Raw genomic sequence first — 24,115 nt, forward strand, 5'->3', positions numbered from 1 at the left:
ATCTTGATTCCAGCTTGTGCTTCTTCCAGCCCAGTGTTTCTCCTGATGTACTCTGCATATAAGTTAAATAAGCAGGGTGACAATATACAGCCTTGACGTACTCCTTTTCCTATTTGGAACCAGTCTGTTGTTCCATGTCCAGTTCTAACTGTTGCTTCCTGACCTGCATACAGGTTTCTCAAGAGGCAGGTCAGGTGGTCTGGTATTCCTATCTCTTTCAGAATTTTCCACAGTTTATTGTGATCTACACAGTCAAAGGCTTTGGCATAGTCAATAAAGCAGAAATAGATGTTTTTCTGGAACTCTCATGCTTTTTCGATGATCCAGCAGATGTTGGCAATTTGATCTCTGGTTCCTCTGCCTTTTCTAAAACCAGCTTGAACAGTGCAATTGTGCAGTAGTTTGAGCATTCTTTGGCATTGCCTTTCTTTGGAATTGGAATGAAAACTGCCCTTTTCCAGTCCTGTGGCCACTGCTGAGTTTTCCAAATTTGCTGGCATATTGAGTGCAGCACTTTCACAGCATCATCTTTCAGGATTTGAAATAGCTCAGCTGGAATACCATCACCTCTACTAGCTTTGTTCATAGTGATGCTTTCTAAGGCCCACTTGACTTCACATTCCAGGATGTCTGGCTCTAGGTGAGTGATCACACCATCGTGATTATCTTGGTCGTGAAGATCTTTTTTGTACAGTTCTGTGTATTCTTGCCACCTCTTCTTAATATCTTCTGCTTCTGTTAGGTCTATACCATTTCTGTCCTTTATTGAGCCCATCTTTGCATGAAATATTCCCTTGGTATCTCTAATTTTCTTGAAGAGATCTCTAGTCTTTCCCATTCTGTTGTTTTCCTCTATTTCTTTGCATTGATCACTGAGGAAGGCTTTCTTATCTCTTCTTGCTATTCTTTGGAACTCTGATTCAGATGCTTATATCTTTCCTTTTCTCCTTTGCTTTTCACCTCTCTTCTTTTCACAGCTATTTGTAAGGCCTCCTCAGACAGCCATTTTGCTTTTTTGCATTTCTTTTCCATGGGGATGGTCTTGATCCCTGTCTCCTGTACAATGTCATGAACCTCATTCCACAGTTTTTCAGGCACTCTGTCTATCAGATCTAGGCCCTTAAATCTATTTCTCACTTCTACTGTATAATGATAAGGGATTTGATTTAGGTCATACCTGAATGGTCTAGTGGTTTTCCCTACTTTTTTCAATATCAGTCTGAATTTGACAATAAGGAGCTCATGATCTGAGCCACAGTCAGCTCCTGGTCTTGCTTTTGCTGACTGTATAGAGCTTCTCCATCTTTGGCTGCAAAGAATATAATCAATCTGATTTCGGTGTTGACCATCTGGTGATGTCTATGTGTAGAGTCTTCTTTTGTGTTGCTGGAAGAGGGTATTTGCTATGACCAGTGCATTTTCTTGGCAAAACTCTATTAGTCTTTGCCCTACTTCATTCCGTATTCCAAGGCCAAATTTGCCTGTTACTCCAGGTGTTTCTTGACTTCCTACTTTTGCATTCCAGTCCCCTATAGTGAAAAGGACATCTTTTTTTGGTGTTAGTTCTAAAAGGTCTTGTAGGTGTTCATAGAACCATTCACCTTCAGCTTCTTCAGCATTACTGTTTGGGGCATAGACTTGGATTACTGTGATATTGAATGGTTTGCCTTGGAGACGAACAGAGATCATTCTGTAGTTTTTGAGATTGCATCTAAGTACTGCATTTCGGACTCTTTTGTTGACCATGATGGCTACTCCATTTCTTCTGAGGGATTCCTGCTCGCAGTAGTAGATAGAATGGTCATCTGAGTTAAATTCACCCATTCTGGTCCATTTTAGTTCACTGATTCCTAGAATGTCGACGTTCACTCTTGCCATCTCCTGTTTGACCACTTCCAATTTGCCTTGATTCATGGACCTGACATTCCAGGTTCCTATGCAATATTGCTCTTTACAGCATCAGACCTTGCTTCTATCACCAGTCACATCCACAACTGGGTATTGTTTTTGCTGTGGCTCCATCCCTTCATTCTTTCTGGAGTTATTTCTCCACTGATCTCCAGTAGAGTGTTGGGCACCTACTGACCTGGGGATTTCCTCTTTCAGTATCCTATCATTTTGCCTTTTCATACTGTTCATGGGGTTCTCAAGGCAAGAATACTGAAGTGGTTTGCCATTCCCTTCTCCAGTGGACCACATTCTGTCAGACCTCTCCTCCATGACCCACCCGTCTTGGGTGGCCCCATGGGCATGGCTTAGTTTCATTGAGTTAGACAATGCTGTGGTCCTAGTGTGATTAGATTGACTAGTTTTCTGTGATTATGGTTTCAGTGTGTCTGCCCTCTGATGCCCTCTTGCAACACCTACCGTCTTACTTGGGTTTCTGTTACCTTGGACATGGGTATCTCTTCACGGCTGCTCCAGCAAAGCACAGCCGCTGCTCCAACCTTGGACGAGGGGTATCTCCTATACACAGCAGGTAATTCTTTTAAATGGAGCTCCTGGCAGCCAACACAAGAAAGACAGAGGGACAGATTTCACATCCTACAAAGGACAAAGCTGCCAATTTCCAGTGCACGGGAGTCTGGCTTTATCTCACACCTAACTTTAGAGGAACTACCTGGCTTTCGTGTGCACCTGTGAAGGAAGGGTGAACAGGGACAGTCTAGGAAATCTGAACAAGGGCACGTTCATGACAATCAACACAGGACTGTGTGAAGGGACAACAGGAAAAGCCACCCAGCAGGGTTCCAGCTCAGCACTCTCTCCCCACGGTCGCTGGAAACAGACCTCGGTACCTGGCCGCTGAGGCCACCTGCATAAGCCATTAGCCACCCCCAACCCCCACCTCCACTACATTCTAGGACAACAAACGCATTGCCAGTATGCCATGGGGCCCAGCCAGGCCCAATCACGTTCCCTAAGAGCTGCTCCCAGGTGCTCACTGCAGTGCTGTCAGGCGGAGAATAACCTCTAACCCAGGGCACACAACCAGTCGTCCTTCCAGCCTCAGCACCAGCTTGCACTCTCACCCGTTCTGAGTGACGGACGGACGGACAACATGCCTCTTGGTCTCCTTACCCAGGCCTCTGACTGTGACTTCACTTTCTAAACAGTGTACTAACCCTTGTGTACTGATGCAGGGAATATAAATTGGTGCAGACACTATGGAAATTCCTCGAAAAATTAAGAACAGAACTACCATATGATCTAGCAATTCTGCCTCTGGGTATTCATCCAAAACAATGAAATCACTATTTTGAAGAGCTGTCTGTACCCCTGCATTCCCTGTAGCAGTATTTACAATAGCCAAGGTACAGGGCCAACCTCAATGTCCAAGGGCTGAGAAACCAGAAATGAAGGTGTGTGTGTGTGTGTGTGTGTGTGTGTGTACATATATATATAAATGGAATACTGTTCCGCCATAAATGGGGGTTCCTGCTCTTTGCAAGAATGTGAGTGGACTGTGAGGGCATTATGCTTAGTGAGATAAGTCAGAGAAAAACAAATGCTGTGTGATCTCACTTACATGTGGAATCTAAAAACACCTGAACTCAGACACAGAAAACAGACTGGTGGTTTCCAGAGGCAGGGTGGGTGTGAGTGGTATGGTGAAGGGGGTCGAAAGACACAAACTTCCAGTTATAAAACAAATACGTCCCGGGAATGAACTATTCTGCCTCGGGGACTGGTTAACACTGCTGTGTTGTGTATATGAAAGCTGCTGAGACAGTAGACCTTACAGGTTTTCATCCAGAGAAAAAAAAATTTCAGTATGTGAGGTGATGGATGTTATCTAGACCAATTGGAGATTGATTTGTAATGTGTACAAATGTCAAGCCGTTATGTGGGTGGCCAGGAGTCAGAAGCAAGGCGTTGGAAGGTGATCCAGGCAGAGGCGCTGGGTTCTGAAGGGGCAGGAAGAGGAGAGGGACACAGGGACGTCCCCTACCTTCCTCCTGAGCTGCTTCCACCATGGAGCCTGGGCTGGGCAAACAAGCCAAGGGTCCTGGGAGCCTGCAGGCCTGAGGTCGGGACTCTAAGGGGCCGTGCACACAGTTGAGGTCGGAACTCTGAGGGGCCGTGCACACAGTTGCTGCTGTTTCGATGGGCTCGTGTCCCTTAAAACCTAGGAAGTGAGGCCTGACTTCCCCAAAACAAATCCCTTTGGGGTGGGGGCTCCAGGTGGCAGCTGGGCTCATGCCCCACCCCTGGGTGCCCCTCCCAAGATGCCCCTGTCCTGCCTCTAGGGATCCCAGACACTACTTCCTCACACCTGGCACCCAGCTGACTCCTAATCTGTGGGGTCAAGCCTTTCTCCATCCCGGCCACACCAGCGCTTCGCTTTAGGGATCGGGACTGACAGTTCCTGCAGGTTGGGCCGTCTCAGCTCTAGACCATCAGCCAGACCAGCAGAGTCTGGGAGAGCACTTTCCAGAACCAGGGTCCTCCTCTGTGCTCCCTGCCCCAGTCTGAAGGGCCACTGTGGGAGGCCAGGGAGTGAGGCTGAGGGCAAGTGGCTGATTGGAAGGGGCCACCACCCGGTCCATGGAGAAAGGTCTGGGCCTGGGTTGGGGTGGACCAGCTCCCAACCTCCAGGGTGCCTTCCCACCAAGACAGAGTCTAGGCTCTGGACCTTGAAAGACAGGCCGCAGAGTCAGGAGAGGACCGTAGTGCAAATCCTGCTGGTGGAGACGGGGAGGAGAGCTGCCGGCTCTGGAGCAGGCAAAGCTCCAGCCAACAACCATTAACCAGGGAGGCCTCCACCCTGGGAACCAGAGCAGAGTCACTTCCACAGGACTGCCTGGGGCCCGAGAAAACTCCACAGTGACCCTCCGGGCCCCGTAGCCTGGCCGCGGTCAGAACGGACTCCAGGGAAGAGCCCAGGTGACACCAGCGGGCTCCTAGTTGTCCCGACACATCTTTTCTCCGCTCACCCTCCCACCCAGCTTCTCCAGCAACAGAGGTGAGCCTCCTCCCACCACCCCACCCCAGGAACCCTGGGCAACGCTGGAGGAGCGGCTCTCCTCAGCTGGACAAAGAGCTCGGGGCAGAAGGCCCTGTTCCTCTGCCCACTCCTTCCAGACCTGCAGCAGAGGAGGGGGTGGAGGTTGTTGAGGGCGGGGACTCTGGGGGCTGTTGAGACATGGCAGCCTGGTCCCATTGGATGCCCACTACTGGGGGGGCCCCGCAGGGGCTTTAATGGGGGAGTCCTGCCCCAAGGGCGTGCATTTGCTTATTGAGTGGGAAAGAGATCCTCTTCCACACAGGAGAAATAGCACCTGCCTTTAGCCCTGCCACTTCCTCCCTGCTCCCCCTCCTTCCTGCCAAGGACACGGTCACCACCAACAGGCCTCATCCTTGTTTACCTCTGCGACCCTCCCTAGGAGGGCGAGGACACCTGGCTCTTCTGGAGGCTTCTTTCGGACATCTCCCCACTGGAGAACCTGCTCTCCAGAGCTTCCAGGAACGGGGATGGAGGCCTTCTGGGGGGTCCTCTCCAGCTGACTGTGGAAGGCCCAGCATCATCCAGCCTCACACTCTCCTGGTGGTGGCCCCTCGGAACGTTCTGGGATGCTGTCTGTGCAGAGCAGTAAACTAAGTTCCAGGGATGAAACAGAGATTCGGGCCAGCATTTAAAATCATCACGAGTAAACTGCAACTCTGTGGGCTTGGCAGACCGTGTGAGGTAGCCCTGGGCTGGAGGGACCAGCTCTTCTGTCCTCCTGGGTCTCTGACCTTCCAAGGAGAACATCAAGTCACGCCAGGTGAGGCATCTGCAAGACGCAGGAGCCTCAGCCCTTCGGGGCCTTTGGGGGCTAGTCTCCAGGAACCAGGCCGTGCACTGCTGGGATAAGGTCCTGGGCTTGGATCCCGTCCAGCCTGGTCCCACCCCAGAACCAGAACCTGGCTCTGAGAGGCCGCGTGGGGATGGGGTGGTGTGTGCTCCGGCCGCTGTCTCCGTGTCTTCCTGTGAACAGGTGCCTCCTCAGGCCCACAGCATCTGGGGCTCCACTGCCAGGTGAAGTCCCAGCCGCCAGGCCACCTCGGGGAGGGGACATAGGAGGTGAGGCTGCCACCAAACGCCATCTGCCAAGCCCGCAGCCACAGGCCGCATGGGGGCCATGCTGGAGGCCCATGTGTCCTACGGGCCCAGCTAACAGGATGGATGGCTTCCTCCCCCCTCACTGAGCGTCCCACGGGGACAGTCTTTTGGTCAGAGAGACAGCCCGTGTGTGCAGCTCCTATGACAGGGCCATGGGCACCAGGCTCTAGATAGACTCGGAGCCACAGATGAGGTGGGTCCTCGCAGGGGAACGGTAGCAGCTCCAGGCGGCTTGCCCTCTGCTGTCAGCCTGAAGCCAGCACCACCTCCTGCCACGTGGGCACCTATGAACTGCAGCCAAACCTGCTCATCTCCAGCTCTAACCAAGGGCCCTGAGGAACCAAAGGGGGTCAGCACAACCCCTCCCCTGCAGGCATTGGCCCGACTCAGACCTCCTACCCAGAACCTCGGGCCATGCTCTCTTTTCTGCCCAACACCCACACAGAGCCAGAGGCTCCAGGAAGCAGCTGCCTTGTTCAGTGCTGACCCACCCACTGCCACTGCTGAGGGCAGCCTGTGCCCTGGGGATTCACCAGGAGGAAGGAGGCGCCACACCCCTGTGGTCAGCACACCAAGGAGTGCACAGAGGCCAGGATGTTGGGCCTCTCCCAGCCCCTGCACTGCAAATGCACTTGGGGAGGTCAACACATCTTAATGACTTAGGCCTGGAGGCTGCAGACCCTCCTGGCACCAGGCTGTGGGCCTCGGAGTCACCCTGACAAGGAGGACACTTTGCTGGCCCCACTCTGAAGGGCAGCCTCGTACCCCCTGGTCTCTCCACACACCTGCTCAAGGGGTTTCAGTGGGTGACCAAGACAGGGTAATATGGACAAAAATAAAGCTGGCTGAAAAAGCACAAAGGGTGCACTCTTCAAACCCACAGGCACACTGTGGACACCACTCCTGAAGGGCGGTGCCCGGGGTCCTATCAACTTCAGGAGAGCGACTTAAGAAATACACTCTGCATTTCTTTTAGAAACTTTTATTGCGCATAAAATGGCCCATTCCCCTTTATAGGTCAGTTGTTTCCGCCTCTAAAAGTTGTTTTCTGTAAACTCCACTTTCTGCCCTACTGAAAAAAATCCTGCTCTTTGAAAAGATTGGGAATAGCCTCTCATCACTGGTCAAGGCAGCTGGAGAATGGCTCCTGGGGCAAAGGCCAGAAGACACCGTGTGAGCAGGCTGGGCCCTTGGCCTTGGCCTGGGCTCGCTCACACCCAGCGCTGCAGCGGGAGACTTCCTGCAGCCCTGCCCGCATGGGGGTGCGACAGGAGCCGTGCGTTCCCAGAGCTGGAAACCGCAGCAGCCTGTCAGCAGGCACTACAACAACCTGCTCACTAGTGGTTATGAAACGGAGCGTTCAGAAAAAGTGCTCTACTGGAGCCTGAAGGCGCAGTGCCGTGGAAGGGAGCTGGGGAGTGTTTCTGAGCTTCTCTGCAGCTCTGGGCCTTCCCCATGTTGGCAGGCATGGTGCGCTTCCGCGGCGGTGCCACGTCCCTTCTGGCTACTTCATAAACACGTCCTTGTCCTGGGTGGGCAGGGGCTCGCGGGACGGGCCTGGCAGTCACGGTGCACCGGGTGGCGGGTGGGAAAGGCTGGCAAAGGCCACACAGGCGATGAATCCTGCCCCAAGCCCAGCTTTATCGGAAGGCTGGGGTTTAAAGGTGGAATCTAAGAGAACACCCTCTGCTCCCGTTAAGAAAGGAGAACAGAAATAGAGGCTCTGCTTCAACAAGCAGGAAGTGAGGGTCTGAGCCATGAGCCCCCTGGATTCCAGGGGGTGACAGATGACAGCTTTGGGACAGACTCAAGAAGAAGACAGTTCTCTGCTCCTTTGCAGTGAGAATGAATGTGTTCAAGTTGAGGCACGATGTGGTTCCCCAAGGACGTTCCGAGGCTGGTGTGGATGCCCCTCATCCTGCCCTTGCAGCCTCCCTTTCCAGCATGTCCTGCTCCACCAGGTGGGCTGGAGGGCCTCAGGACAGGCCCGGCACCGACCGAGCTCCTCTGCAGAAGGACACGGCCGCCGCAGATTCTGACCGCTCTGGGAGCTTGACACGGTCAGCCTCTGGCCCGAACCGCGGCCCGAGCTGGCTCCATGGTGCTTCTCATTCCGTGCCTCCCCACGAAGAGGTGTTGAGCAGGGGGCTGGGCAGAGGCTGCCGTGTGTGTCTGTGTGTGTGTGTGTCTGTGTGTGTGTGTCTGTGCTGCCGTGTCTCTGTGTGTGTGTGCGTGTGTGTGTGTGACTCCCTGACCAGTGTCCCATCTGTGTGCCGTCACCGCAGCTCCAGCTGCTGGGTCCGGGCCTCACCAAGCAGGGTCCCTCACGCTGGTGCCGTGGCCTAAACCGTCTTCAGTCAACGTGGGAGATGAGACCTTGGCTCCAAAACGGGGAAAAACATGGGTCCTATGGACCTGGGATTTCAACAGGGAGGATTCCGAGCGGTACCTGGCCAGCAGCCTGGCCTCCAGCAGCTCAAGTACATCCTTGATGAGTGAGCGGTGCAGACACAGACCCCTGGGGCCAGGCACAGGGGACGGGAGCAGCGCACTGGGTCCCACACGGGGTCTCTCTGACAGGAAGGCTCTGGTCAGCCCCAGGAAGAAGGGGGTGGTGAATGGAGGGCAGCGCGATCAGCTGGGACTCAGCTCCACGCCCCGACCCGGGTGCCGGGGCATCAGGGTCCCAGTAAAGATACAAAAGTGAAGCTGCTTCAAGTATAAAAAAATAAGTTAATTGACAAAGAGGGTCCCCAGAGGCTGCATCTCCCAGGCTGTCAGCCTCGTTTGGTGCAAGCACAGGAACCAGGCGTAGAGGACGGCCTCCCACCTGCTGTGAGGCGTCCATGACAAGGCCAGCCTGCTGGCGGGGCCAGAACTCGGGGCCCCGCCCAACCCCAAAGTCAGTATTTTCCAGTGTTGTGAATTAAAAGCAAATGCAGCAGCCGCAGGGCACGGCCAGGAGGCCTGGGGTGTGGGCTGGGCTTCTCGTTCATTTCTGCATGGTGCCAGGGGAGCGTGGTCACTGCGTCCTCCCAGCACCTTCCCTGGGCACGCCCCCACAGTCTCGCGCTCTGGAGTGGGCAGGCAGGGGGCTTCCTCCAAGGAGGCTGAGCCGCTGGACAACCAGCTCCACCCAGGGCTCCCCACAGCTCGGATGCCTGAACCCTTCTCAGAGCCATGTGGACCGGAGTGCAAACTCCCCGGAGGCACCAGGCCCTCTCAGACCTGGGGTCCGGGAAGGGGATCTGGGCAGTGCGCAGACCGGCCAGGGCTGGGCGGGCGCTCACGACCAGTGCAGGCTGAAGCCCTTGGACAGCATGGCGGCCTCCAGGTCCTTGTCCTCCTCCTTCTCCCGCAGCCGCTGCTCCTCCAGCAGGGCCACCAGGGCGTCTCTCTGCTCCACCACCTCCAGCATCTCGTTCAGGATCCTCTTCTCCTCCGCCAGCTCCTCCTCCGTCTTCAGGTGGTCTGGGCAGAGCCACACCGGTGAGTCCTCCGCAGGGCGCAGGCGGGGGGGCCTGCCCCAACCGCCCCCAAGCCCGCCCCACACTGCCTACCTTCCACCGCCATCCGCTCGCGGAGCTCCTGCTGCAGCCGGCTCTGCCGGTCCTCCAGCTCCAGCTCCCGAGCACTGGGGGTTTGGGGGAGAAGGGAAACCAGGAGCTGACTGGTGGGGGTGGCACAGCCCTCATCCCCCACACTAGGAGGGGCTGTGCCCCTACAGCAGGCCCTGGGCCCACGGCCCCCTCCACCCCTGCCCGGGAACTCACAAGATCATCAGCTCCGACTCGTAGCGCACCATAGCGTTCTTCTCCTGCACCAGCTTGAACCACTCCTGCATCAGCTTGGGGTCGTCCTTCTTGCCCATGCCTGCCGAGAGAGGGCGTGTCGGGCCCGTGCTGCTGTCTCCCGCCAAGGACTGTCACACGGGGACAAAGGCGGAGGGCTGCCTGCCGCGCCCAGGTCAGGCCCAGGGTGCCTGGGGCCACAAGGGCGCCACGCTCCCCCGAGGGCAGCCTGCGCCTTCCTCTGTCCCCCTCGGCCGGCCCTCACCCCCCAGCGGCTCGCCTGGACCCTCCTGCTGGACCGCTTGCTTTCTCTGAGGGAGGTTCTCAGTGCTCTGCCCTCCTTTTCTCTCTTTTCCATTCATGTCACGTGTATTTGGGACTTGCTGGGTCCTAGGTCTCCCAGGTCCTAGGTCCTAGGAGACCAGTCTAATGAAGAGGCAGATGGCAGACGGGAAGCACACTCAGCCTTGCTTTCTGGGACAGAGTGAGGGGCCAGCATTTCGCTGTGGCCACTGACCCAAGGCCGCCTCATTTCTGACATCCTGACCGGGGAGGTGCCTCTCTCAACCTTGTGGCCCCTCAGGCTCCTGACGAGTGCTCCCCACACCTCCTGCATGGCAGCACGGCCCCAGGAGGCGTGGCGGTGGGGGTCTCTCCCAGGGCAGGGAGACTACAGGTTCCCAGCTCTGATCCAAGGCCAGCCGCAGCTTCTGGGGCTGCGGCCGCTCACACTCAGCTGCCTGCACCCCCTCGGCCAACACCCGTCTCCACCAGCAGTGGCCTGACCCCCTCTGGGCTCAGCTGCAGCAGGGGGAAGGAAGGAAGAGCCTTCCAAGGAGCCACACCACGGAGGGGACACCAGGAAGCCCACAGCCGTGGTGGGTCCCGCCCCGGTGCAGAAACCAGACTGTGGTGGCTCTTGGCTGTTTTCAGATTACAAGCCGCCCGCAGTCTCAGGGAAGCTGGGGGCTGTCTTCCTAGGGAACTGCATGAGCACAGCCGGTACCTCTGCCACAGACACCATGTGCTCACGGGCCCTGAAGTCTGCTCACAGCTGAGCTAAGAGGTCTCTCTGAGCTTTGGGGGCATGGGTCAGAAGTCCTCTCCCAGGAAGATCAAACCCAGGGACCCGGCCTTCCACCCCATGCGAGGGCAGGGCACGTCTGCACTGCGCTGTCCTGGGCCCTGGCCGCTGTGCAGCACGAGCTAAGTGCTGGGTCAGCTCTCCCTGCCCGCCCAGCAACTCGACTCTTTGGCTTTGAAAGCAGCCCCGTCCAGCTGTGCCGTTCCTTCCTGAGCAGCTCTGCATGGGGCACCCACGGGGCGTGGAGGGGGGGTCTTGGGTCGCCAGGACGCCTCCCTCACTGCTTGAGCCAGCTCCAGAAGGATGGCCGAGATGGACGTGGCTGGTGGCGGTCAGCGGGGAGCGAGCACCAGGGAGGGAAGAGGAAGGTTAGCGGGTTAGCAGGAGCCACACTCCCCGGCCCCGCCCGCATGCGGTCAACGACAATCACCACCACAACGGACTGCAAACCAGACAGTTAACACACACACTCAGCAAGACACAGGGAAAGAAGTCTGCCTTCAGTGCTTGTCTGGAAAGAACGGGGCATCTGTGTAGACCAGTCTTATAAGGACAGTATTCCTCGACTCCACCAGCACAAATCACTGCCCAAGGGGCGGGGGCTCCTTGCCCGCGTCCCAGGATGTGAGGCGGAAGGGCCTGACCACGAGCGGTGGCCTGGAACTGCAGTCACTGCAGCCTGAGCGGCCCGAGGGCTGGACCTGCTCCCTGGCTTCACCCCACTCCCCAGTCCCCCCGAGACAGTCGAAGGGATACTGTACCTTGTGAGGAACTGCCACATACTCAGGGGTTTGTAACGGGGCTACCAGGTGTCAGAGGAAGAAGAGAAAGAGCTGGGCTTCGGGTCCCTGCTTGACTAGTGTCGCTACGCCCCTGAGAGGCCGCGGGGAGGAGGTGGGGGTTACGTTACCTTCCTGGACACAGCAAGGGCAGAAGGAGAGAGGTCTACGCCGTGGAGTCCCGCCACTGGGCTCAACTTCAAAAAGGGCCAAACAAGGAGGAGGAGGAGACGAGACGGACAGAGAGGAGGAGGCATTCCGAAGTGGGGAGGGACAGGGAGAAGGTGAAGTGGACAAAAAGCATAAAAGTGAGAAAGGAACAACAGGAGGAAAGGAAAAAAAATACAAGAAATGGAAAAGCAGAAGCAAGGGAAACACAATCTACAAATGAGTTCAGTCCTTCCTTCATCCAGCACAGAAACTGGTCAGGAGCAGCCCTGGGCCCGGGCAGGCGGGCACTCTGTCCTCCTCAGGTCCTTGCTTGAGGGGGTGGGAAGCTAGGAATGACCACAGGGTGCCTTTGAGGCTTGGGGACCCTCCTTGAAAACACCCAATGTGCCAGCAGGCCTGCCTGAGAGTTCTTAAGATCACCATGTGGGAAAATCTAAGTGCTGGGGTTCTCCTGGTGTTGAACCCACGGAGGCAGCGCCCAGACTCTGATGGGCCCCTAGGGCCAACACCCGCTCTGCTCCGACCCTGAGCAAGGACTTGTCGGCCCAATGAGTTCCCCAGAGGCGGCCCCCGTCTGTATGAATCACCACCTCACCTCTGGCCGCGGAGAGCACTGACCACCCCTCTTCTGCCCCTTCTCCTCCTCCAAGGGTCAACACCACAGCGGGCACACTGCTACACTGTGGACAAGTCCAGAACTCACAGAGACAAAGCTGGGGCGTCATGGACGGGGTGACTGAGAGCAGACGGCGTGCAGGGGACGTGGCTAGACTCGGGGCCTGGGGCTCTCAAGGGAGGGGGACTGCTCAGCAAGGGACCATCACAGAACCACAGGCACACGCAGGAGCCACGGCCCCAGGGGTGGGGAGCAGGGGCTGGCCGTTAGAGACAGCCCTGTTTAGGTGAGCGCGAGGGCCAAGCAGACGCGTGCTGACCGAGAGGCCCTTCACCTTGCAGCGGGGTGCGTGCAGGTGCCGTGTGACCTCTACAGGCTTTTGTGCATAAACCTGGTATCAGGCGAAACCTCAGGACTAAAGCAGACAGAGGCCGTGTGTAGGTGTGGGGTGGGTGTGCAGAGGCCGTGTGTGTGTGTGTGTGGTGGGTGTGGACAGAGACTGTGTGTGAGTATGGTGGGTGTGGACAGAGGCCGTGTGTGGGTGTGGTGGATGTGCAGAGGCCGTGTGTGTGTGTGGTGGGTGTAGACAGAGGCCATGTGTGTGTGTGGACAGAGGCTGTGTGTAGGTATGGTGGGTGTGCAGAGGTTGTGTGTGTGTGTATGGTGGGTGTGGACAGACACCGTGTGTGTGTGTGGGGTGGGTGTGCAGAGGCTGTGTGTGTATATGGTGGATGTGTGCAGTGGCTCTGTGTGTGTTGTGTGTGTATGTGTGCAGAGGCCATGTGTGTGGTGGGTGTGTGTGTGCAGAGGCTGTGTTTGTGTGGTGGGTACGTGCAGAGGCTCTGTGTGTGTGTAAAGGCCGTGTGTATGTGTAGGGTATGTGCAGAGGCTATATGTGTGTGGTGGATGTGTGCAGAGGCTGTATGTGTGGTGCGTGTGCAACAGTCACAGTGACCCAGTGTTCTGGACAGATGTGGCCATGACCAGCTGGTCACTGAGTCAAGCAAGAAGCTCCTTTCTTACAAACACCCTCAGCTTACACTCGTCTACCTCCAGCCTTCTCTGTCTCAAGATTGGTGCTCAGACACCTGCACACACCCTCAAACGATAGGGTCCCCACCTCTGCTGCCCCCTGGAACAGATGTTACACACAAAAGGCTGTGGAGACAGTGGAACAGCATCTGTGCTCATCAGCAAGGTCAGGGACTCAACACAGTCACACGCATCCAAACAAGGAAGCCTGTGCCTGCAGGTGCAGCGAGACCGCACTTCCCCTTCCAGACATCACGGAACACAGCTTCAGACCCTTTTATGCAGAGCACGTCTCAGACGCCCTCCTGTACAGAAGAAGACAGGGTAAGACCACAGAACAGGACTCAGGACAGAAATCTGGAGGGGCTCCCGGTGACAACGGGCAGTGCAGACACGAAAGGGCCAGAGCCCCGAAGAGTGGGCTGTGACGCTCTTCCTTACCCTTCCTGAGTGCGCTGCTGTTTGCACCGTGTATACTTTATAATCAGAAAACCAACCAATAAATACTGTTTTAAGAAGAAGACAAACCAACCAAACAAGGTGAGTTTCCACCCCAGACCTGAACCTGATGTGAGTGTGCAAGGGAGGCACAGAGTGATCGACCCTCTCACAGCAAACAGAAGTCGCTTACGTTAGTCTCGTCGGGGACGCGCTCCTGTTTGCGCATCACTCGCAGACCCCAGTCACCACCCCGAGCGCCCACAGCCCGCGGCCCTAAGGGCGTGACAGTCGCCAGCACCCTCCCTCCCCAACAACGGGGCGGCCACCAGTCAAGAGTTTGAAATCCCATGGATTCCAGAGGGCTGTGTGCACTGAGTGTGAGAGTGTGTCAGAAATCAAAACACAGGCACATGGGTGGCCTCACTGAGCCCCAGCACTGGCCCCAGCGGCTGCCTGGATAGTATCGGCAGCTCTGCCATCCAAGGAGGGCCTCGAGGCTCGGGGTCAACCGTGCACACCCTGGCCAGGATCTGCCTCGCTCCCCTACCCAGTGCAGAGGGCCTTCCTTCGGGAAGCAAACCCGACAAAGGGAGGCAGCCCAAGGACAGGGCGGGCGCCAGGCCTGGAAGGGTCACCACGCCACCCCTCCCCACCGAATGGAGAGGCCCAGAGAGGGTGAGTGGCAGGGGTGGGGACACAAAGCGGCCTGAAGCCAGTCTCATCTCCCCGCTCAGGGTCGCTCTGACACCACCTTGCCTCTTTCGTGACCTGGGGCCGGCAGGACCCCGTGGGCTGTGGACAGCGGGCAGTCACGGCCAGCCTGGTGGCAATTCCTCGCCTCCGCTCGCTCTTTCTATGCTTCCATCTCTCCCATTTCTTCATACAGGCATTGTCCGAAGCACTGCACCCTCCCTCCCAACCCGCAGCCTCACTCCAGGGACCCTCAGGGTAGCTAGAACGCTATGGCTGGTTTGCAAGCCGCATGGCGGCATGCTGCATCTGACGTGATAGAAGGTTCTCCCTGACAGGCCTGCCTACAAGCACAGAGCTGGGGAGATGCCTTATTGGGAAATTCAGTATGAGGCAAACCTCTAGACTGGGGGGAAATGAAGAGGGAAAAGCCCATGAAAACTGAGCTCTAACAAACACACACAGGCTGGGACATGCCCACACACACATGTGCACACATGTACACAGACTGAGACACCCACGTGTACACGCACACACACAGGCTGGGACATGCGCACGCACACACATATGCACACATGCACACAGACTGAGACACCCATGTGTACACGCACACACACAGGCTGGGACATGCACACACACGGGCTGGGACACACACACACACACACAGGAATGCTGGGCAATCTCGAGGACTGAAATTTCCTAAAAGCAGAACCAAGCCAGGCTCATGCTCAGACGAACAGACCAGCCAACAATCTGCCAGCATCAACTCAGGGGGGCGGACCACACAGGAAGGCTCAGAGCAGGGTGGGCAGGTGGGGGGCTTCCCCACCTCCCATCACAAGCCATGGCAAAAAATGAAGACCCCCCTCCCCAGTCCCTTGTGCCATTTCTAAACCGTTCATGCTCTTTCCATTTCCCCTGGAGATGTACAAATCAAGAGGTGAAGTCTGGAAACCGGAAACTGGGTGTAAATATTTCTAATTCAAAGTTCTCCGGAAGAGATGCAGTCTTCTCCAAGACGTCCAAGTCTCCACCCCGGTCTAGAGCAACAAGACTGGGGGCTGGGCAGCGGGACCCTGTCTCTGTCCTTTAATGGGTCCTCTGCAATCACAAGGTGTAGCTCTGTGAAGAGGAGTCTTGGTACTCTCTGGCTCAAAAGGAGACTTTCAACAGGTCTGGAGCCTTTAAAAGTCGGCTGAGAGCCACTCTAAGAACCCAGGGGGGCATGACAGTGCGACAGGCAGGGGCTGGGCAGGGACTTCAGCCTGGACTTCTCCCTCTCACCTCGCAGGAAGCACAATTGGTGCTGGGTTCCTGTGGCCCTTTGGGGATGCAACCTGGTGGGCTTTAGTCCACGTGGCCACAAAGAGTTGGCTACAGCTGAGCAACTGCAGTAGACAAGTGATCAGGCTCTACATCTCAGGCTCCAGATTTCAAGAGGGTAAAATTCCACCAAATAATGAGATTGCCAAGTGCTCCGCGGAGGAGACATCAGCAGGAACTGAAACGGGAGCTGCCTCTGACATCTACCTTCTCCTCCCAGACTTGCAGCCGCCACGTGAGGATGGAGCCCCTAGAGCCACAGCGGGCTGATGGGTGAGGACCCCAGTCAGGCAGCAGGGGTTTATAATTCAGAGATACACTGAGCTCCTCTTTCTACATATTTCACTCTCCCCTGGAACTTGCTGGAATTCTAAATCCAGAAGGCTGGAAGCTGGAATCCAGGGAACAGAAATGGAAATAGCCAGCATCTTATCACTCAAGCATCAGGAGTGGAGGGAACAGAACTGGCCACACGAGGTCATCAGTGTGGCTGCCGTTCTCAAGCTGGAAGGGGAGGCTGAATGCAATTTCAAAGAAATAGGTTTGACAGTCCTTCCCAGGAGACTTTGAATTAAACAAAACAATTGAGATTCATTTGGAATTGACACAGACGTTCCCAGAGGTGTCAGGAGGAGGCAGAAAGTGAGCCCAGGACATTAGTCAGGGTGGGATCTGTTAGCTGGGGTGTAAGCATGAGCCCTTTTACAGCACCAATGGCTAGGGGTGGCAGCACCTGGACACTGGAAGCTCAGGCCCTGGAGGGCCGTGTAGAGGGTGGACCCGGACACCCGGGGCCAGAGGGAAGGCCAGGACACCCACCCTAAGAAGGGCGGAAGCCTCCTTCCTGGTGTAGCCTCTCTAAGACCAGGGCTCTATCTTGAGCTGCAATTACAATCATGCTTGGTTTTTAAATGAATGGGCGAGGAAGAGACTCTCTTGGAAGAATGGAATTATGGTAAAAAAAAATGAGAGAGAAAGATCTTGCCCGCTCTTCCGTTCTGAGACCACTTTCAGGCACGGAGCCTGCCTGGGCGACAGAGGTCTGACCGCCTGACCAGGATGAAGGACTCCAAGAAAGCGCTGGGCCTGGGAGCCCCGGGGGTAGCCACTGGCGCAGCTCCTGGCACAAGGGCAGCCGTCCAGGAGAGTTACCACCCAGGTCTAGAGGCGACACTCCTGCCTGGGTGCTTCTCCGGTCCAACATGAATGGTGAGCCTTGTACGGCAAGACACCCACAGACTGGACTCCTCTGAGGCAGTGGTTCTACTGTAGAAGTGGCCTGGGACGCTTGCTAAAGCAGGTGACCAGGCCTCACCTCCAGGGTCCGACTCAGAAGGTCAGGGATGACGGTGGGAGGAGGGGGTGAGACTCTGCAGTTCTAACAGGCCCAGGCTGGAGGCTTGGAGGCTGCAGGGACCACACACACGGGACCAGCCTCGACTTCTCCTGAGTTTGGTGAAAAGAGGACACAGTAATCCCAGGACAGAGTGGCAGTGGGGGGCATTCTCAGACGCCTCCCCAGGGTACCTGGACCTTTCAGGTCGGCATGACCATGCACTGACGGAGGCTATGGGCGTCCTGCGGGAGGTGCGAGGGAGGGGGCTTGGAGAGGTAGTGGTGGAGCATATGCGTGCTTGCCTGAGTGTGTGTGTGCACGCACACGTGTTGCTACCATCAAACGACCCAACGGTGTCTGGGGCTGGGACGCAGATCGGATCAGAAGGTGATGCTGCGGCTGGTGAACCTCTAAATTTACAGAGAATTAAAATACCCCAACAGCAAGGGTTGTCTCAGGTCTCTCCCAGCACGCACATATGGGCAAGGCTGAGTCAGCACACTGCTCCGTTTGAGCTGGAAAAGGGCCTGTGCTTTACCATCCGGTTATGGTTATCAGGCTGACTTCTTGCTGTTTGTGAGCGGGGGCAGGGGGTGGGGGAGTCAGCAGGGTTAGTTCTGTGACAGGTCTGCATACATACCACCCAGATGCAAGTCGATGAGGTCAGTGTAATAAGACTCTCCCCAATAGTCTACAACAAGGAATCGGGGAAGCGTTATTGGATCAGGTAACCCTCTGGCCCCCCAGTCCCTGGCAGTCAAGGGCGTGAAGCATAAGAAACACCCAGGGAGGCAGCAGAAAGCATGCGTTTCCCCCAGGCACCCCCACAAACATGCTTCAACCACAGGCCTCCTGGTGCCAGGGGTGGTCCCAAACACCAAGGCGGGAGGTGGGCGGATGGAGGCGGGCAGTGTGTAGCCAACCAGCAGCTGGGACAGGGCCTTGGCTCTGCTGGAGATCCTGCTGGGATTCAACCTCATCTAATTCAGCCTTAGAAAATGTGAGGGGCAGGTCAAAGGCTATGGACTTCCCTAGTTTTGCAGTTGATCAGAAGCCCCAGACTAAGAGGCTGAAGGCCAGACGTGAACGCCTAAAGAGGCTGTGTTAGCCCTCAGCTCGCCTCTCCACACTGACCCCAAGCGGAGCAGAACCACATCTGCTAAATGGGTGAGTGAAGGAGGCCCTGTGGTCCTCAAGGTCACCAGGCCCCCAAAGAGCAGAAAACAGTGGCACCTCGCTCCTCAGCTGCCTGCCAGCACTCCTGTTCGTCACAGCGCGGCGAGGGTGACCCCAGGACCATGACAAATGCAAGTGAAGTCAGCTGCAGCTCACCGCCCTTTCCTCCTCATCTCACAACCCAACAGCTGGTCCCAGCAGCCTCCAGTTCCACACGAGGGCTCCCCCTGGGGGACATAGACACCAGAATGCTGAACGAGGCTGTCCCAGTAGGTTCCGAAAACAAAGAGGGCTTCCCAGCTGCTCCAGACCACACACCTCAGGAATCTCCGTCTTCTCTGAGGCTCTGACCCCAGACCTGCTGTCTGGATGCACGTGAGCCTTCTCTGGAGGGCAGCTCGGCCACCACTGACACCTCAGAGAACCCATGGACTGAGACCAAATGGCCGGTTCAGGAAAGGAGCTGATCGGTGCCGCTCAGCCCACAAGGGCTCCTCAAGGGCTCGGCCACCAGCAAGCACACCAGCAAGAGGAAAGGGACACGAAGCCCAAGAGAAGACGATGTCGCCAGGTGGGAACACAACCCAGGAGGTGAGGTGCTTGAAATGAAGAAAGCAAAGCTCTGGGTTCCTGTGTCCAGCTACTCCATCCTGTTTCCGAAATGCATTGTGGGAATTTCCCAACAGAGGTACCACTGCCTGTGTATGAATCGGAGATGCACATTTGGACAGAAGTGCTGGAAAGTCTTACTCAGTGGACTCTGGATCAGAACTCTGGTTTTCACCCTGTTCTCTGGAATGCCCAGGCTCTGCAGGTGGTGTTCTGGGCTCTCTCAATACCTGACTCACAACTACTTCTAATTCAGCAATAAATTTCAATAGGACACACCACGTTCCAATCTGTGATCCACCAGCTTGTGACCCATGGAAGCCCATCACCACATTGGCCCATGCTGTCAGGTCAACTTGCTTCTGTGGGGCCCCAGGACCACCAGGCTTCCTCGGCCGTGTGTGTGTGAGCGTCCGTCCAGACTGTAAGGACACTTCATTCATCGACCTAAGTCCTAGCCTGTGAGCAGTCTCACACAGGGAACTCACCTCTCAAAGCATCCTACCAGCTGACCATCCTGGCGCAGGGTGACCCTCCTGGAGCAGGGTGACCCTCCAGGCGCAGGCTGACCCTCCAGGCGCAGGCTGACCCTCCAGGAGCAGGGTGACCCTCCAGGCACAGGCTGGCCCTCCAGGTGTAGGCTGACCCTCCTGGCACAGAGTGAACCTCCAGGCGCAGGGTGACCCTCCAGGCGCAGGCTGACCCTCCAGGTGTAGGCTGACCCTCCTGGCACAGAGTGAACCTCCAGGCGCAGGGTGACCCTCCAGGAGCAGGGTGACCCTCCAAGCACAGGCTGACCCTCCAGGTGTAGGCTGACCCTCCTGGCGCAGAGTGAACCTCCAGGTGCAGGGTGACACTCCAGGCGCAGGCTGACCCTCCAGGTGTAGGCTGACCCTCCTGGCGCAGAGTGAACCTCCAGGTGCAGGGTGACACTCCAGGCGCAGGCTGACCCTCCAGGTGTAGGCTGACCCTCCTGGCGCAGAGTGAACCTCCAGGTGCAGGGTGACACTCCAGGCGCAGGCTGACCCTCCAGGAGCAGGGTGACCCTCCAGGCGCAGGCTGACCCTCCAGGTGTAGGCTGACCCTCCTGGCACAGAGTGAACCTCCAGGTGCAGGGTGACCCTCCAGGCGCAAGCTGACCCTCCAGGCGTAGGCTGACCCTCCAGGAGCAGGGTGACCTTCCAAGCACAGGCTGACCCTCCAAGCACAGGCTGACCCTCCAGGTGTAGGCTGATCCTCCTGGCGCAGAGTGAACCTCCAGGTGCAGGCTGACACTCCAGGCGCAGGGTGACCCTCCAGGCGCAGGGTGATCCTCCAGGCGCAGGCTGGCCCTCCGGGTGACACAACACACAGTACAGCTGGCTCTTGGTTCACTGCACGTTTGGGAGCATATATCTGAGGTCTGTTCTTCACCAGGAACCTAAACTGCAGTTGGATCCATAGCGATTCTGCTGCCACAGCAGCTCTGACTTTAAGCTTCAGACTCCTAGACTGTTCTCACTGTGCACACGCTGAATTCCCATGGCTGTACATGACCTGCTTCCATTTATAATCACCACCTCTGCACACCAGGGTGCCCACCCTGCAACCAGGGCTGGACTGGACACTGAGGTTCTTAGCCTTGCAGTTCTCTACCACAACCTGCATTTTCCAATCTGTGTTCATTCACATTTAAAAGTAACTTTTTTTCTTTTTCACTTTAAACTTGAAACCATAATTTATCTTGTAAAAAAGGGGTTCTGCTGCTGATAAAACAGCTTGAAAACCACTGCTGACACAGATGAAATTCTGGTTGTATATGTTTGCAAAGAGGTAATTATCTAAACAACTAGAAAGAGGAATTTCAGCAAAATCCCAGACCAGTCTCCAGTGGGCCCTTTCCTCTGGCCCCTTGGCAGGCAGCAGCCTGATAAGCAAATGCCGAGGGGCCGTCAAGGACACACCATGGGTGGCCAGCAGGGCCATGAGTGCCGTGGGGAACATCCGCTAGGATGAGGTCCCTTTGAGGGACCACTTTCCGCCATGGCAGGAAGGATCCGAGGGCCCAGGGCCCTCCTGGCACCCTCAGCCAGCAGAGACAGCAGCAAGGGCAGGGCAGTGGGTCCCCATTCACACCAGGTACAGGACAGCTCCCTCCAGGCGGTCAAGGCTTGACTGAGGAGGCCGGGTCAGGGCATGCAGCGTGGGGGTCACTGCCCGTGCATCTGAGCCCCCACTCGGGTGCACTCCTGGACACAGGGTCCAGTTTTCACTCTGGTGGCACAGAGTCCAGGATCGGGCAAGACCAAGAAGTTACAGCTCATCTTTCTGCCTCATCCCCTCTTCACCTGAAGGTCACCCTGTGTCGACCGCTGGCTGTATTCCATGCAGGAAGGCCCTGAACAGGACACTTCCTTTGCGCCTGCCTGGCTCCATACTGAGTGCCGGGCCTCCAGAACCCCAGAGACGCGTCCTGACGCCAGATGCTCGCTCGGAGGCCAGCCATTGGTCAGTCTTCCAGCAAGATCAGAGGCAGCGATGGCTGTACTGGTAGCCACCTCTTCCTGCTGCTTCTTTGGTCTATCCTCAGCCCACCTGCCCGGAGACTCACTCCACCCAACCCTGGAGCACAACCACGACAGCACCTGTCTTCACTGCAGGCTGCATGAGCCCGTTCTGACCCTGGTTGCAGTGCTCTCCACAAAAGGGTGGAGGCTCCAGCCTCGGGGATGCTGGGGAATGCAGGGGAGAGTCCCTCGAGTGGGGGTGGGGTTGCAGTGGGGCCGGTCCAAGGGTTCAAGGTCCTGAACCAAGAGGCCACCCTGGGCAATGGGTGCCTCCTTGCTTTCTCTGCAGGCTCTGAGGAGAGTGGTTTGACCGCACAGGCCCCATGGTCTGCCCCAGCACACGGCCCTCACAGGCTCTTCCCAGGCTCTGCTCTGCTCAGCTCTGCCCCAAGTAACCGCCTCTAGGACAGAGCCTGGTCCACCCTGGGGCATCTGTGATGCCACCCTCAGCAGGGCCTGTGGGGGTTGGGGGGCTGCACGTGCAGTTCTGTGATGGCCCCTTGTGCACAGCCTGCCCTGCTCCCAGCCACTGTCTTCTTGGGGAGATGATGGGGAGGAGAGAGAAGGGGAAGCCCAGGGCATCACCAGCAGACATGGGGGACGAGGGCAGGGTGAGCCCTGAGACGAGGGGTGGGGGCCAGGCTCGGGGAGCCCAGATGCATAGGCCTTTCTCCTCCTTTGCTTCACAGGAAGCCCCAGGTCCCAGTGACGAGGGGACCAGAGAATCCTGCTGGAGACCCACTGACTCTGCGCGAGGGTGGGAGCTAGCCTCCCGTGGGGGGTGGGATGGGGCTTTCCTGAGGACCCTGTCCTCTAAGCCCAGCGGTACCTGCTTCCCCGCGCAGCGCCTTCTCCACGGCGACCCCCCTCTCCTCCAGCTGCCGCTGCTTTTCCTCCACCTGCTCCAGCTGCCGCTGGATGATCTGTGGGCAACACACGGTGAGTGTGAGGGGGAGGGGAGGACACACACCACTGTGGGGAGGACAGTGTGGCGGGGGAGAGGTGGACACTGTGAGGGGGGAGGTGGACACTGTGAGGGGGGAGGGAGAGGGGAGGACACACGTTGGGCGGGGGAGGACACTGTGAGGGGGAGGGGAGGACAGTGTGGGGGGAGGGGAGGACACTGTGAGGGGGAGGGGAGGACAGTGTGGGGGGAGGACACTGAGGGGGAGGGGAGGACACAGTGTGAGGGGGAGGGGAGGACACAGTGTGAGGGGGAGGGGAGGACACGGGGGGAGGGGGAGGGGAGGACACTGTGAGGGGGAGGGGAGGACACAGTGTGAGGGGGAGGGGAGGACACGGGGGGAGGGGGAGGGGAGGACACAGTGGGGGGAGGACAGTGAGGGGGGAGGGGAGTACACGGGGGAGGGGGAGGGGAGGACACTGTGCATGTGAGGGGGAGGGGTGGACACTGTGAGGGGGTAGGGGTGGACGCAGTGTGAGAGGGAGGGGGAGGGGAGGACACACTGTCCACGTGAGGGGGAGGGGTGGACGCAGCATGAGAGGGAGGAAGGGGACGACACACAGAGTGAGGGAAGAGGGCAGGGGAGGGGAGGGGAGGAAGCAGGGGGTGAACTCTCAGGCAGCCAGGATGCTGGGATCTGGGCGGGTGTCCGGGGCACACAGAGAGGCTGAGAATGCTCCAACAAGCTTCCTAACAGTCTGGAAAACCTGCTTCTATAAGATTAAAAAACACCCAGCACAGACTTGCAGTTGCCAAGGCAGTGGGGAGTAAAGAGGGAAGGACTGGGAATTTGGAGTAAGAGGTGCAAACTATTATATATAGGATGGATATAACAAGAGCCTACTGTACAGACATGGAACTGTAGCCAATCTTCTGGGATAAACCCTCATGGAAAAGATTAAAAAAAAAAAAAAGAATGTCCATGTGTGTGTAACTGAGTCACTCTGCTGTGCAGCGGAAATTGGCAGAACGCTGTAAATCAACTACACCTCAGTTAGGGCTTCCAAGGGGGCACGACTGGTGAAGAACGTGCTTGCCAGTCCAAGAGCCATAATGAGACACAGGTTTGATCCCTGGGTCAGGAAGATCCCCTGAGGGAGGGTATGGCAATCCACTCCAGTACTCTTGCCTGGAGAATCCCATGGACAGAAGAATCTGGCTACAGGCCATAGGGTCGAAAAGAGTGAGACAAGACTGAAGCAACTTAGCACACAAGCATACTTCAATTAAAGAAAAAACACCAGCAACCACGAAGCTGGATGGACCAGCCACACTGCAAGGAACAAGGTTTCCGGGGGATACTGGACCCCTGGGAGGACCTTGCACCCAGAAGCCACAGTCTGTTGTTCTTTAGTTGCTAAGTTGCGTCTGAATCTTTGTGACCCTATGGACTATAGTAGCCAGACTCCTCTGTCCATAGGATTTTCCAGGCAATTCTGGAGTGGGCTGCC

At 56.9% G+C, this 24,115-nt stretch overlaps 1 protein-coding gene across 2 annotated transcripts in view; it reads right to left on the reverse strand.

Moving 5' to 3' along the window:
- Positions 1-8,956: 8,956 nt before the first annotated feature.
- The window catches only part of MICAL3 (microtubule associated monooxygenase, calponin and LIM domain containing 3), a 73,889-nt gene continuing 58,730 nt past the window's right edge, over positions 8,957-24,115 (reverse strand). For both annotated transcript variants that reach the window (XM_068969811.1, XM_068969812.1), the window contains exons 28-31: positions 22,530-22,623; positions 9,880-9,979; positions 9,667-9,740; positions 8,957-9,577 (exon numbers count right to left, since the gene is read on the reverse strand). In XM_068969811.1, the coding sequence (XP_068825912.1) occupies positions 9,393-9,577; positions 9,667-9,740; positions 9,880-9,979; positions 22,530-22,623 (453 nt within the window). In that variant the 3' untranslated portion in view covers positions 8,957-9,392. The remainder of the gene's footprint in view (positions 9,578-9,666; positions 9,741-9,879; positions 9,980-22,529; positions 22,624-24,115) is intronic.

This window comes from Capricornis sumatraensis, chromosome 4 (assembly GCF_032405125.1).
Source record: "Capricornis sumatraensis isolate serow.1 chromosome 4, serow.2, whole genome shotgun sequence".
Lineage (NCBI taxonomy): Eukaryota > Metazoa > Chordata > Mammalia > Artiodactyla > Bovidae > Capricornis > Capricornis sumatraensis.